The sequence below is a fragment of the Salmo trutta genome, chromosome 7 (assembly GCF_901001165.1).
Source record: "Salmo trutta chromosome 7, fSalTru1.1, whole genome shotgun sequence".
NCBI classification, from domain to species: Eukaryota; Metazoa; Chordata; class Actinopteri; order Salmoniformes; family Salmonidae; genus Salmo; species Salmo trutta.
Window position 1 is genome coordinate 10,373,168 of NC_042963.1, and position 15,122 is coordinate 10,388,289.

General features: G+C 42.4%; 1 protein-coding gene across 4 annotated transcripts in view; it reads right to left on the bottom strand.

Annotated features, from left to right (window-relative positions):
• LOC115196910 (anoctamin-10-like) overlaps nucleotides 1–14,711 on the bottom strand; it is a 34,772-nt gene extending 20,061 nt beyond the window's left edge. For 2 of the 4 annotated variants that reach the window (XM_029757927.1, XM_029757926.1), the window contains exons 1-5: nucleotides 13,983–14,224; nucleotides 3,928–4,133; nucleotides 3,402–3,575; nucleotides 1,770–1,910; nucleotides 827–946 (exon numbers count right to left, since the gene is read on the bottom strand). In XM_029757927.1, coding sequence (XP_029613787.1) covers nucleotides 827–946; nucleotides 1,770–1,910; nucleotides 3,402–3,575; nucleotides 3,928–4,133; nucleotides 13,983–14,179 — 838 coding nt within the window. In that variant the 5' untranslated portion in view covers nucleotides 14,180–14,224. Of the gene's footprint in view, nucleotides 1–826; nucleotides 947–1,769; nucleotides 1,911–3,401; nucleotides 3,576–3,927; nucleotides 4,134–13,982; nucleotides 14,225–14,585 lie in introns of those variants that run through there. The other 2 variants (XM_029757928.1, XM_029757929.1) reach the window with 2 other exon arrangements.
• Between the last annotated feature and the right edge of the window lie 411 nt (nucleotides 14,712–15,122).

The window sequence follows — 15,122 nt, forward strand, 5'->3', positions numbered from 1 at the left end:
AGCTTCTATCCCCAAGCCATAGGACTCCTGAACAGCTAATCAAATGGCTACCCATACTATTTGCATTGTCTCCCCCCCTCTTTTACGCTGCTGCTACTCTCTGTTTAGTATCTATGCATAGTCACTTTAACTCTACCTACATGTACATATTGCCTCAATTACCTAAACAAACTGTGCCCCCACACATTGACTCTGTACCGGTACCCCCTGTATATAGCCTCATTACTGTTATTTTACTGCTGCTCTTTAATTATTTGTTATTTTAATTCAAATATTTTGCTGATCTACTTTTTGCTTAAGACTTATTTTTCTTAACTGTATTGTTGGTTAAGGGCTTGTAAGTAAGCATTTCACTGTAAGGTGACAACTGTTGTATTCGGCGCATGTGACAAATAACATTTGATTTGATTTGATATGATATGATTGATATTTTGATGTGCAACCTGTCAAAATAGGATCCAAAATTATGAGATTTATTTAGTTGACATTTTTGTGCATATTGGCCTAGAGCCTATACACGCTTCGAAAAAAAGGTTTTATCTAGAACCTAAAACGGTTCTTCTTCTGTCCCCATAGGAGAACCCTTTAAATAACCCTTTTTGGTTCCAGGAAGAACCATATTGTGTTCCATGTAGAACCCTTTTCCCAGAGTGTTCTACATGGATCCCAATGGGGACAGCCAAATAACCATTTTGGAACCCTTTTTTCTAAGAGTGTATTATTCAGCACCTGAGGAAGTGGGAAATCAAAACACTTAGCTAGATTGCTAACTCTAAAAAAATGATGTCACTTTTTTTGTTTGTGTTTACTGTATGTTGTTGTTTACCGAGAGGCTGTCTCCATATCTGCTTCTTAGAGTACCACCTTCTGCAGACGTCATTCAGTCTCTGCTGGTCATGTAGAGGGAAGATGTCCTTTATCACTCCTGCCCTCACCAGCTTCTGACCTACAGCACAGAGACAGGACGGAAGGGCTACATCAGGGAACTGTACAATACCTCTACCATTGTTACACATACAGACGGGTAACATAGCCAGAAGCTTGGCTGTATTACATTGTTAACACTGTCCAGCATACGTAAGGGACAGTGAGTTGTAGTTCTCAGACGAATACAGATCACAGAGCAGTGAGAGAGGACCGGAGAGAGCACTGAAATGATGAGCCAGAGGTGGTGCTCTGCTCTGCTGCAGAACAGCTTAGCTAAGCAAGATCATGACATAGAAGACAGAACATGCTGAGGCAAGCAAATGGCACACATGTGCACAAGCAATATATTGACAGATGTGCCAAATTGTATACTTTCAATTTTCATGTTTATATTATTAAATGTTCATAAATTAATGTAAGAAATGTGTTATTAAAATCAAAATACCACTCATATTACAGAGCAAGCGGTAAAGCTTTATATGACACCAACTTTTGATTTGTAGCACCTTGTATCACACCATTACAGTCTTAAAGGAGGCCTGGGTAAGTCCACAAATATCCTAACTTCAATTCATTATTTCTCAAGTATGTTTAAAGATACAAATGTCAAATATATGTAAACAATACCTTCTCCAAAGGAAAATCCCCCAAATCTTGGTCCTTATTTGTTTTAGTTTTGAAGGAATCACCCAACATCCCCATTTACATCACTCTATTCACATACCTACACACACACACACACACACACACACACACACACACACACACACACATACCTACCTACGCACACACACACACACACACACACACACATACCTACGCACACACACGTAAAGACTCACAGATGTTCTCCCAGGCCTCCAGGACCCCCGGAGCCTCTGGGACTCCAGGGATTCTCTGCTTCTTCTGGGCCTGTAGAGAGTCCAGCTCATTCTTGACTATGTACTGACGCTCCGCTAGCGTCAGGAACTCCTGCATGTCATCTGGTAACACAGAGGACAGGCGTCAATCAAGACTGTCATATACAGTACCAGTCAAATGTTTGGACACACCTACTCATTCAAATGTTTTTCTTTATTATTACTACTTTCTACACTGTAGAAATAGTGAAGACATCAAAACTATGATTTTTTATTTAACTAGGCAAGTCAGTTAAGAACAAATTCTTATTTACAATGACAGCCTACTGGGGAACAGTGGGTTAACTGCCTTGTTCAAGGGCAGAACAACAGAGTACCTTGTCAGCTCAGGGATTAGATCCAGCAGGCTTTTGGTTACTGGCCCAACACTCTAACCACTAGGCTACCTGTCGCCTCCATCCCTATGAAATAACACATGGAATCATGTAGTAACCAAAAAAGTGTTAAACAAATCTAAATATATTTTATATTTGAGATTCTTCAAAGTAGCCACCCTTTGCTTTGATGACAGCTTTGCACACTCTTGGCATTCTCTCAACCAGCTTTTTGAGGTAGTCACCTGGAATGCATTTCAATTAACAGGTGTGCCTTGTTAAAGGTTAATTTGTGGAATTTCTTTCATTATTAATGCGTTTGAGCCAATCATTGTGTTGTGACAAGGTAGGGGTGGTATACAGAAGATAGCCCTATTTGGAAAAAGACCAAGTCCATATTATGGCAAGATCAGCTCAAATAAGCAAAGAGAAACGACAGTCCATCATTACTTTAAAACATGAAGGTCAGTCAATTCGGAAAATTTCATGAACTGTCTGTGATTTATTTAGAATTCTAGGCACACTTATCCAGCATGACTACGAAAGCATTCTGCAGCGATGCGCCATCCCATCTGGTTTGCGCTTAGTGGGACTATCATTTGTTTTCAACAGGACAATGACCCAAAACACACCTCCAGGCTGTGTAAGGGCTATTTGACCAAGGGGAATGATGGAGTGCTGCATCAGACGACCTGGCCTCCACAATCCCCGACCTCAACCAAATTGAAATGGTTTAGGATGAGTCAGACCGCAGAGTGAAGGAAAAGCAGCCAACAAGTGCTCAGCATATGTGGGAACTCCTTCAAGGCTTTTGGAAAAGCATTCCTCATGAAGCTGGTTTAGAGAGGGTGAAGCTGTCAAAGGCAAAGGGTGGCTACTTTGAAGAATCTAAAATCTCAAATATATTTTGATTAGTTTAACACTTTTTTGGGGTTACTACATGATTCCATGTGTGTTATTTCATAGTTTTGATGTCTTCACTATTATTATACAATGTAGAAAATAGTACAAATAAATAAAAAACCTTGAATGAGTAGGTGTGTCAACTTTTGACTGGTACTGTATATTACATTTAATATGTAATGTTGTCTATATTACCACACTATTACAACATTGAATGTGTATTTTGTTGATTCTATTCCTACAGAAGGTATTGGGTGCTGAAGATCTGTTACAACTTGTAACTGCTATTACCTTTAATATCCCTTTACTCTTCCCCCAGTATTACCAACATTCTTACCGACATTGGTGAAGTTGTCTCTGTCGTGGTAGGAGAAAGAAGCCATCTCTTTATTGCGGTATTTCTTACACAGACCCAGGTCCTCCGTGGCTCTGAGAAGGGTGCAGCGAGGAGCAGACACCACGATCACATCCCCACACTCATCCTCTCCAGGGTGGGCCAGCAAAGCTGCTCCTAGTCCAGGGAGGAGGAGAGGGTCAACTACAGTACTCCGGCCTCTACTGCAGTGATCTTAGTATATGCTTTGGTTTCAGCCCAGTAATTATTGACACTTAATTCAGCTAATAAACTAAGACACACGGATTTCCCCTGCAGTTGTATTGTGCAACGTTTCATCAGGATTAACCTGATGTGGGTACACTACTTTGAAACTAGAGACTCAACTAATAAGCTAATCATCAAGCCCAGGTGAATCAGTTGAATCAGATTTGTTACTAGCACTCGGATGGAACAAAACAAGCAACACAGACTGAAGAACAGTCAGACCTCTGATCTGCTGCTGTCCGTATCCGATATGACCTCTCACCTCCATGTCTCTTTGAAGCTTCAATCAGGGAGATGAGCCACCTCTTGGTGACAGGCTGGACGTTGTCTGACAGCTGGATGAGGACCAGGGACTCCACCTGCTTAGACACGCAGCAGGGACAGCTGACCTGCGTCCATGAGTCCTGGGGCAGGACCTTGGTCTGTATCTGGACAGAGCCTTTATCATCCAGCGACATCATCATGTCCCTGTGGAGAGGCAATGTGAGGAAGACAAGGAGTTTTACTGTATCTGTTAAACACTCTGTAATCCACACATTTATATAGGTCATTCCATGGGTCATTCCATGGGTCATTCCAACAACAGCAACAAAAAGGTACAACAAAGAGTATTCAACACCCACCGTCTGAGTGTTCTAAAATGGTTTCTGTAGTTAGACATTATTTGGTTGAAATATAATTTGATTAAGCTAATAGATTGCACCTAAATTGGCCAATTTAATTTATAGGATTTATATAATATTCAATAAATATAGTACCCAACATCCAATTTGGACTAACCTTCTTCCTAACTGAAATGACATGGGGGTCATACGGGGTTTTGATTGCTCTGGGTTTTGTTCACCTGCATCTGGTTGTCTTGACTTACAGAGTTGCAGGACTGAGATGAAAGGTCTACTTGTTTGGCTTGATAGCTAGCTAGCTGACTATTTGAACAACAAATGCATGCGGTGGGCGGGGATGGCAGAGAAGGCTAAGGGTCTAGTTCCTAACCACTGTCGATGTGTAGTGGCTTTTCAGAGCTATTTCAGCAGCCGTGACACATTATCGGCAAGGGAGGACCAGTATTGTGGATTTTGTTATATTCCTGTCACGTTTTTTTATATGTATGTACCGTGTGTTTTTTTTTAACTCAATCAATCAATCAATCCATCAACGACTCACATGGAGATCTCAAATGGCCATAGAAGGCTGTGGCTACAGGTTAGAGAGCAGTCCCATTTGCATGTGATGCGGAGAGGAGAGGGTAACAGCCCACTAAGCACAGACTGGCCTTGATCTAAATGTCCATGGACATTGGTCCGGCCTATATTTGGCCCAAATATCGACGTCTAAAATTGGTTCCGATTTGGTCTGGACCAGCCTTGATTTTGCCCAAACATAGACATCTATGTTTCACAAGTTTGGACAGCACCATACAACACAATAGAGCACAGCAGAGTACAGTACATTACAGTACAATAAAGAAAAGTACAGTACAGTACAGTACAGTACAGTACAATACAATACAGTAGAGTACAGTACAGTACAGTAAAGAAAAGTAAAGTATAGATAGGTACAGTAGAGCACAGTAGAGTATTGTACAGTATAATGTACCCTACTTTACTCTAATGTACTCTACTCTACTGAACTAAACTGTACTGTACTCTACTCTACTGAATTGAACTGTACTGTACTTTACTGTAGTGAACTCTACTGAAATAAACTGTACTGTACTACACGCTACTGTACTTGAATCTACTGAAAACAATTCTACTGTACTGTACTCTACTGAATAAAACTACACTGTTCTGTATCATACTGTACTCTACTGTACTCTGCTGTGCTCCACTGTTCTGAACTGTGCCGTACTGTACTGTGCTGTTCAAACTTGTGAAACAAAGCCTAGACGTCTATGACTCACAAAAATTTGGTCTGGTCCCAACTACCCAATTTTGTACATGTTTGGGGGCGGAGTTCAGTAGAATAATACCCAGTATCCTTTTCAAGTGTTTGTTTTTACATTTACATTTACATTGTGGTCGTTCAGCAGACACTCTTATCCAGAGCAACCAGAGCAAGTATTGATGTCAACTGCACAAGTACAGTGAAATGCATTTTTTGCAAGCTCTAAACACAGCAATGTAGTAATCAATATCAATATAGTACTAAAAATAACATAAGGTAGAACAAAAACCCAAATAAAAAAAACACATGAAAGTAAGAAGCTAAACTCAGCAAAAAAAGAAACATCCTCTCACTGTCAACTGCATTAATTTTCAGCAAACTTAACATGTAAATATTTGTATGAACATAAGGTTCAACAACTGAAACATAATCTGAACAAGTTCCACAGACATGTGACTAACAGAAATTGAATAATGTGTCCCTGAACAAAGGGGTGGTCAAAATCAAAAGTAACAGTCAGTATCTGGTGTGGCCACCAGCTGCATTAAGTACCACAGTGCATTTCCTTCTCGTGGACTGCACCAGATTTTCCAGTTCTCGCTGTGAGATGTTACCCCACTCTTCCACCAAGGCACCTGCAAGTTCTCAGACATTTCTGGGGGGGAATGGCACCAGCCCTCACCCTCCGATCAAGCAGGTCCCAGATGTGCTCAATGGGATTGAGATCCAGGCTCTTCGTTGGCCATGGCAGAACACTGACATTCCTGTCTTGCAGGAAATCACGCACAGAACAAGCAGTATGGCTGGTGGCATTATCATGCCAGGATGCAGGAAGGGTACCACATGAGGGAGGAGGATGTCTTCCCTGTAACGCACAGCGTTGAGATTGTCTGCAATGACAACAAGCTCAGTCCAATGATGCTGACACACACCGCCCCAGACCATGACGGACCCTCCACCTCCAAATCGATCCCGCTCCAGAGTACAGGCCTCGGTGTAACGCTCATTCCTTCTACGATAAACGCGAATCTGACCATCACCCCTGGTGAGACAAAACTGCGACTCGTCAGTGAAGAGCACTTTTTGCCAGTCCTGTCTGGTCCAGCAACGGTGGGTTTGTGCCCATAGGCAACGTTATTGCCGGTGATGTCTGGTGAGGACCTGCCTTACAACAGGCCTGCAAGCCCTCAGTCCAGCCTCTCTCAGCCTATTGCGGACAGTCTGAGCAGTAATGAAGAGATTGTGCGTTCCGGATGTAACTCGGGCAGTTGTTGTTGCCATCCTGTATGTGTCCCGCAGGTGTGATGTTCGGATGTACCGATGCTGTGCAGGTTTTGCTACACAGGGTCTGCCACTGCGAGGACAATCAGCTGTCCGTCCTGTCTCCCTGTAGGGCTGTCTTAGGCATCTCACGGTACGGAGATTGCAATTTCTTGCCCTGGCCACATCTGCAGTCCTCATGCCTCCTTGTAGCATGCCTAAGGCATGTTCACACAGATGAGCAGGGACTCTGGGCATCTTCTTTTTGTGTTTTTCAGAGTCAGTAGAAAGGCCTCTTTAGTGTCCTAAGTTTTCAGAACTGTGACCTTAATTGCCTACCGTCTGTAAGCTGTTCGTGCCTTAACAACCGTTCCACAGGTGCATGTTCATTAATTGTTTACGGTTCATTAAACAAGCATGGGAAACAGTGTTTAAACCCTTTACAATGAAGACCTGTGAAGTTATTTGGATTTTTACGAATTATCTTTGAAAGACAGGGTCCTGAGTTTATATACAAACATAGTCTGGGACAGTTGTGGGATGCAATAGATCCCAAATTAATACAACCACTAGCATCAAAAAACCTTTTTTATGCAATGCGGCTGACGCAACAGATCAGAATATTTAGCTTAAAATGTTGATAAACTATTAGGCTATTTCTTCACATTATAAGTGTAGCAATGCGCACATGGCAGTAGGCTATAAGCGCAAATGTTCCATTAGTAGGAAAACACCATTATCAAAAGTGACCGCAAATGTGATTATTCATGTAATGCTTTTATAATAAAGATGCATTTTTATGGTGAAAATTATCTTCCCCAAACTTGAAACTCAAACGCTGTTTATGTATGCCAGTTAGGCTTTAAACCCCTTGGAAAGCTGATTGATATGCTTAATTTTAAGAAGTTGTTTAGCCACTTTAGTTGTGATACAAACCTTATCAAAACATATAGGCCTATGGGCTAGGCTACATGAGATGTGCGACTATGATTAGAAAAAGTCGCAAAATAAAATTATGTTTCTTATGCTGGGCATCATTTACAAGTGATAGTATATAATTCACAAGTGAAAGGCTAATATTGTCACCCATCAGACTATTCTTGAATTAATCTCGTCTTTACACATACGAAATTTGTTTTGATTTAAAATGGACCATTATCATGCACCTGTCTTGAATCTGGGGCAGCGGTAAAAAAATACATTTCATCTATGCACGTAAATAGCGAATGAAGAATGCTTTTCCCGTGGTTCATTTTCATGGCAACCAAGTAGGCTATACTCCTGTTGTAAAGATAAACAATGTGCTTAATATTAGGAAAGTAGATAAATAAATATAGTAGGCCTAGTCTATAGAAAGCTGATGGGACCCTCCTCTTTTTAGTAGAGGCCATCACTCTGTTTTCTCGTGCAATTGCATAGCCTATAGAAATGTTGAGCAACATGAGCTCATGGGCTCTCATGAAGTGTTTGATTAGATTTTTGAACATATCTACATTGATGTCAGAGTGATTACAGGGACAATAGAGTGCTGAGTACCAGGCAGTTAGTACGTTTGGAAGGCTACTAATGACCACAGCAGCATCAGAGCTTGGAAAAGCCTAATTACCGTGACTAAACGGTCACGTGGAATTTGACTGCCTTCATGACTTGTGACCGCCGATGTGGCAGTAATACGGTCACCGCAACAGCCCTATCCAATTCTCCAGTGTCCAGTGTTTTCGTTCTTTAGTTCACTGCAACAGCAGTTTCTTGTTTTTTTACTGAAAGATGTGGAACTCTGTAAGGTCGTTGGCTGCCATACCCCATTTGTGTCAAGGTACGACGAGTTGTGCATTCTTTTATGGGTCTTTGGGCACCAATGTTACACTATACTGTCAGTTGACTAACTGTCTTTTGCTCTGCACAATTCATGTCAGCCTCCTTTGTCCTTTTTCATCAATGGCCAGTTTTCAACCACTGGCCTGACGTTGGCTGGATGTTATTTGTGTGGTGGATCATTCTTGACACAAACTGATACACGGGAGAAACTGTTGAGAGTGAAAAACCCAGCAGCGTCGCAGTTCTTGACACAAACTGGTGCGCTTGGCACCTACAACCATACCCTGTTCAAATATTCTATATTTTGTCTTGCCCATTCACCCTCTGAATGGCACTCATACACAATCCATGTCTCAATTGTCTTAAGGCTTCAAAATCTTTCTTTAACCTGTCTCCTCCCCTTCATCTACACTGATTAAAGTGTATTTAACAAGTGACATCAATAAGGAATCATAGCTTTCTCCTGGATTTACCTGGGCAGTCTATGTCATGGAAAGAGCAGGTGTTTCTAATGTGTTGTACATTCAGTGTAAATATGTTATGTGTGTGTTGGAGTGTCAGTGTGTGTGAGTGTGTAGATGCCTGAGAGTGTGCATAAAGACAATGCAAAATCTAAATAAAATACAAGGGTCAACTCAGATAGGCTGTGCAGCCATATTGTTAGCTATTTAGCAGTCCTATGGCAGGGAAAGACGCTTTTCAGGAGCCTGCTGGTGTCAGACTTGATGCACCGGTGCCTCATGCCTTGCGGAAGCAGAGAGAACAGTCTATGGCTTGGGTGGCTGGAGTCTTTAACGATTTGCAGGCCTTCCTTTCACACCACCTGATATAGATTCCCCGGGCACCGGAGACGTGGATGTCGATTAAGGCAGCCCCCCGCACCTCTCTGATTCAGAGGTTGGGTTAAATGTGGAAGACACATTTCAGTTGAAGGCATTCAGTTGTACAACTGACTAGGTATCCCCCTTTCCCCAATACATGTTAGAATCACCTTTGGCAGCAATTACAGCTGTTAGTCTTTCTGGTTAAGTCTCTAAGAGACTGGATTGTAAAAATTCTTCAAGCTCTGTCAAGTTGGTTGTTGATCATTGCTAGACAGCAAGGTCTTGCCATAGATTTTCAAGCCGATTTATGTCAAAACTGTAACTAGGCCACTCCGGAACATTCAATGTTGTCTTGGTAAGCAAATCCACTGTATTTGACCTTGTGTTTTAGCTTATTGTCCTGCTGAAAGTAGAATTTGTCTGCCAGTGTTGGAAAGCAGACTGAACCAGGTTTTCCTCTAGGATTTAGCCTGTGCTATTCCGTTTCTTTTTATTAAAAAAACCCTCCCTAGTCCTTGCCAATGACAAGCATACCCATAATATGATGCACCCACCACCATGCAGAGTGGTACTCAGTGATGTATTTTGTTGGATTTGCCCCAAACATAACACTTTGTATTCAGGACATGAAGTACATTTCTTTGCCAATGTATTTGCTGTTTTACTTTAGTGCCTTATTGCAAACAGGATGCATGTTTTGAAATATTTTTATTCGGTAAAGACTTCCTTCTTTTCATTCTGTCATTTAGGTTAGTATTGTGGAGTAACTACAATGCTGTTGATCCATCATCAGTTTTTAACCTATCACAGCCATTAAACTCTGTAACTGTTTTAAAGTCACCATCGGCCTCATGGTGAAATCCCTGAGCAGTTTCCTTCATCTCCAGCAACTGAGTTGGGAAGGATGCCTCTATCTTCGTAGTATTTGGGTGTTATGATACACCATCCAAGTGTAATTAATAATTTCACTATGCTCAAAGGGATATTCAATGTCTTTTTTTATTTACCCATCTACCGTTAGGTCCCCTTCTTTGCAAGGCATTGGAAACCCTCCCTAGTCTGTGTGGTTGAATCTGTGTTTGAAATTCATTGCCCGACTGAGGGACCTTATTGCACACAGAGTGTGTCCATGCAATTGATTATGTGACTTGATAAGCAAATTATTACTCCTGGACTTAACTTATTTAGACTTTCCATAACAAAAGGGTTGAATACTTATTGACTGAAGACATTCCAGATTTTCATTTTTAATACATTTGTTAAAACTATTATTATTTTTAAATCCACTTTGGCATTATGGGGTATAGGCCAATGACACAAAATCTAAATGTAATAAATGTTCAATTCAGGCTGTAAATCAACAAAATGTGGAATAAGTCAAGGGGTGTGAATACTTGCTGAAGGCACTGTATGCAGTCACATACACACACTCCTCAATGACTGATGAACTGTCAAAGCGGTTGACACAACTGTACAAGATATACTGAACGAAAATATAAATGCAACATGCAACATTTTCAACGATTTTATTGAGTTACAGTTCATATAGGGAAATCAGTCAATTGAAATAAATTCATTAGACCCTAATCTATGGATTTCACATGACTGGGCAGGGGCACAGCCATGGGTGGTCCTATGACGGCATAGGACCTCTATGTGGGTGTCACGACTTCCGCCGAAGTCGGTCCCTCTCCTTGTTCGGGCGGTGTTCGGCGGTCGACGTCACCGAGCTTCTAGCCATCGCTGATCCATTTTTCATTTTCCATTGGTTTTGTCTTGTCTTCCTTCACACCTGGTTCCAATCCCATCAATTACATGTTGTGTATTTAACCCTCTGTTTCCCCTCATGTCCTTGTCGGTGATTGTTTGATTGTATGTTATGTTCTGGTGTGCGACGCGTTTTGTACCCACTTTTATTATTTTTGTATATTTTGGTTTTTGGAGTTTTGTGAGCACTTATTAAACGACTCTGTTTATACCAAGTTCATTCTCTTGCGCCTGACTTCCCTGCCACCAGCACGCACCCATTACAGTGGGAGCCAGGCCCACCCACTGGAGAGCCAGGCCCAGACAATCAGAAATCGTTTTTCCCCTCAAAAGGGCTTTAATACAGACAAAAATACTCCTTAGTTTCATCAGCTGTCTGGGTGGCTGGTCTTAGACAACGTGTAGGTCCTGGGCTGGCGTGGTTACACGTGGTCTGCGGTTGTCAGGCCGCCCCCAGGTGGTGAGGGTATGTAACAACACATCTGCCACGCTGATCCTCAACACTGGAGCTCCCCAGGGGTGCGTGCTCAGTCCCCTCCTGTACTCCCTGTTCACCCACGATCGCATGGCCAGGCATGTCTCCAACACCATCATTAAGTTTGCAGACGACACAACAGTGGTAGGCCTGATCACCGACAACGATGAGGCAGCCTATATGGAGGAAGTCAGAGACCTGGCCGGGTGGTGCCAGAATAACAACCTATCCCTCAACGTAACCAAGACTAAGGAGATTATTGTGGACTACAGTAAAAGGAGGACCGAGCACGCTCCCATTCTCATTGACTGGGCTGTACAGTCGTGGCCAAAAGTTTTGAGAATGCAAATGAACTGAATCCCCCAAAAAACATTTCCACTGCATGTGGAAATGCCCTGCCACAAAAGGACCAGCTGACATCATGTCAGTGATTCTCTCATTAACACAGGTGTGAGTGTTGACGAGGACAAGGCTGGAAATCACTCTGATGCTCTCATGCTGATTGGATTCGAATAACAGACTGGAAGCTTCAAAAGGAGGGTGGTGCTTGGAATCATTGCTCTTCCTCTGTCAATCATGGTTACCTGCAAGGAAACGTGTGCCGTCATCATTGCTTTGCACAAAAAGGGCTTCACAGGCAAGGATATTGCTGCCAGTAAGATTGCACCTAAGTCAACCATTTATCGGATCATCAAGAACTTCACGGAGAGCGGTTCAGTTGTTGTGAAGAAGGCTTCAGGGCACCCAAGAAAGTCCAGCAAGCACCAGGATTGTCTCCTAAAGTTGATTCAGCTGCGGGATTGGGGCACCACCAGTACAGAGCTTGCTCAGGAATGGCAGCAGGCAGGTGGGAGTGCATCTGGCACGCACAGTGAGGCGAAGATTTTGGAGGATGGCCTGGTGTCAAGAAGGGCAGCAAAGAAGCCACTTCTCTCCAGGAAAAACATCAGGGACAGACTGATATTCTGTAATAGGTACAGGGATTGGACTGCTGAGGACTGGGGTAAAATCATTTTCTCTGATGAATCCCCTTTCCGATTGTTTGGGGCATCCTGAAAAAAGCTTGTCCGGAGAAGACAAGGTGAGCGCTACCATCAGTCCTGTGTCATGCCAACAGTAAACCCTCAAGAGGTTCTACAGCTGCAACATCGAGAACATCCTGACTGGTTGCATCACTGCCTGGTACGGCAATTGCTCGGCCTCTGACCACAAGGCACTACAGAGGGTAGTGCGTACGGCCCAGTACATCACTGGGGCTAAGCTGTCTGCCATCCAGGACCTCTACACCAGGCAGTGTCAGAGGAAGGCCCTAAAAATTGTCAAAGACCCCAGCCACCCCAGTCATAGACTGTTCTCTCTACTACCGCATGGCAAGCGGTATCGGAGTGCCAAGTCTAGGACAAAAAGGCTTCTCAGCAGTTTTTACCCCAAAGCCATAAGACTCCTGAACAGGTAATCAAATGGCTACCCGAACTATTTGCATTGTGTGCACCCCCAACCCCTCTTTTTACGCTGCTGCCACTCTCTGTTTATCATATATGCATCACTTTAACCATATCTACATGTACATACTACCTCAATCAGCCTTGACTAACCGGTGTCTGTATGTAGCCTCACTACTTCTATAGCCTCACTACTGTATATAGCATGTCTTTTTACTGTTGTTTTATTTCTTTACCTACCTATTGTTCACCTAATACCTTTTTTGCACTATTGGTTAGAACCTGTAAGTAAGCATTTCACTGTTGTATTCAGCGCACGTGACAAATAAACTTTGATTTGATTTTATTATGTTTTTACTTTTCTTAACTCTATTTTTTGAACTGTATTGTTGGTTAAGGGCTTGTATGTAAGCATTAGATTTACAGGGTGGTCCAGTTCTTGGGAACAAGAATGATCAGTAGTGTAAAAAGTACCAGAAAGTCATACTTGAGTAAAAGTAAAGATACTGTGGAAGGACCACCAGGAGGCAGGCTGTGTCCACTGATAGTATCCCAGCCCGGCACGTGAGTACAGGGGATCAGAGGCAGTTAAGCACACCTGGCAGCACTAACAACCTATTCTCTTCCTCCTACATAAGATACAGGAGAACCAGAGGAAACTAGTGGAAAAAGGAGGTGTTGATTCTCCAAACAGATGACTTACCTGACAGACGACAGAAGAAAGGAACGGACTACCTCACGGGAATGGCAAACACTGATTCTCACCACCACCAGAAATGAGCTCTCCAACGTATAGTTAAGACGGTGACACACCCGTGATTTACGCTATAAAAAAGTTACTCACCTTGTTTTCCTAATTCCTGTAAAGAAGAAGATTTGTGTTATTCTTGTGAGATCTTCCTTGGTTGTGTGGGCATGTGGGAGAAGAAAAGATACCTCAATAGAGAACTTTGTTCTATGACAAAACCTGCTCCCGACTTGTTTATTCCACCTTTCCGCTTTAGAGCAACAGACAAAATACTTGGTCCTCTCACAATACATTCAAGATACCTAAAAGTAAAAGTGAAAGTCACCCTGTAAAATACTACTTAAAATTATTTGGTTTTAAATATACTTAAGTATCAAAAGTTAACGTAATTGCAAAAATAATTTCAAATTGCTTATATTAAGCAAACCAGACGGCACAATTGTATTACTTTTGGGTGTAAGGGGATATGTATGGAGTAAAAAGTAAGATATTCTCTTTAGGAATGTAGTGAAGTAAAAGTAATCAAAAATATAAATAGTAAAGTAAAGTACAGATACCCCCAAAAACTACTTTAGTAGTACTTAAAAATATTTTTACTTAAGTGCTTTACACCACTGGGAATGATGGTAGTCATCTTAAAATGTGGGAATTACAGACTGGAACAAGGAGAGGTTGAAAATTACCATGTACAGTATATACCTGCCAGCTGATCTGTGCATGCTTTGAGAGCGCCCTGGAATACCATCTGGCCCCGCGACCTTGTGAGTGTTGACCAGATTAAAGACCTTACTCATGACGGCCTCAGAGAGCGAGATCACCCAGTCCTCTGTTTCGGTGGGGTACCTCACACACGGTACGGTGTTGTTAAAGCATGCATAAAATATGTAGAGTTCGTCTGGTAGAGAGGCATCGTTGGGCAGATCATGGCTGGGTCTTTGTAATCCGTAATGGACTGTAGCCCCTGCCACATGCGACGGGCGTCGTACCCTGTGTAATATGAATCCACTTTATTCGTATATTGTCCTTTTGCTCCTTTGATGACTCTGCGGAGGTCGTAGGGAGAATTATTGTACTTGTTCCTGTCCTGAGCCTCAAGGTTGCTTGTGAGGGCCCTGTGTGTGGTAGCCCTTTCCTTTAGCTTAGCTTCAACGTCTGTGTTAATTGGGGTTAATTGGGGAGGCAGCGATCCTTCACTATGGGGATAACCCCCTCTCCCTCTCAATTTCCCTAACTCTA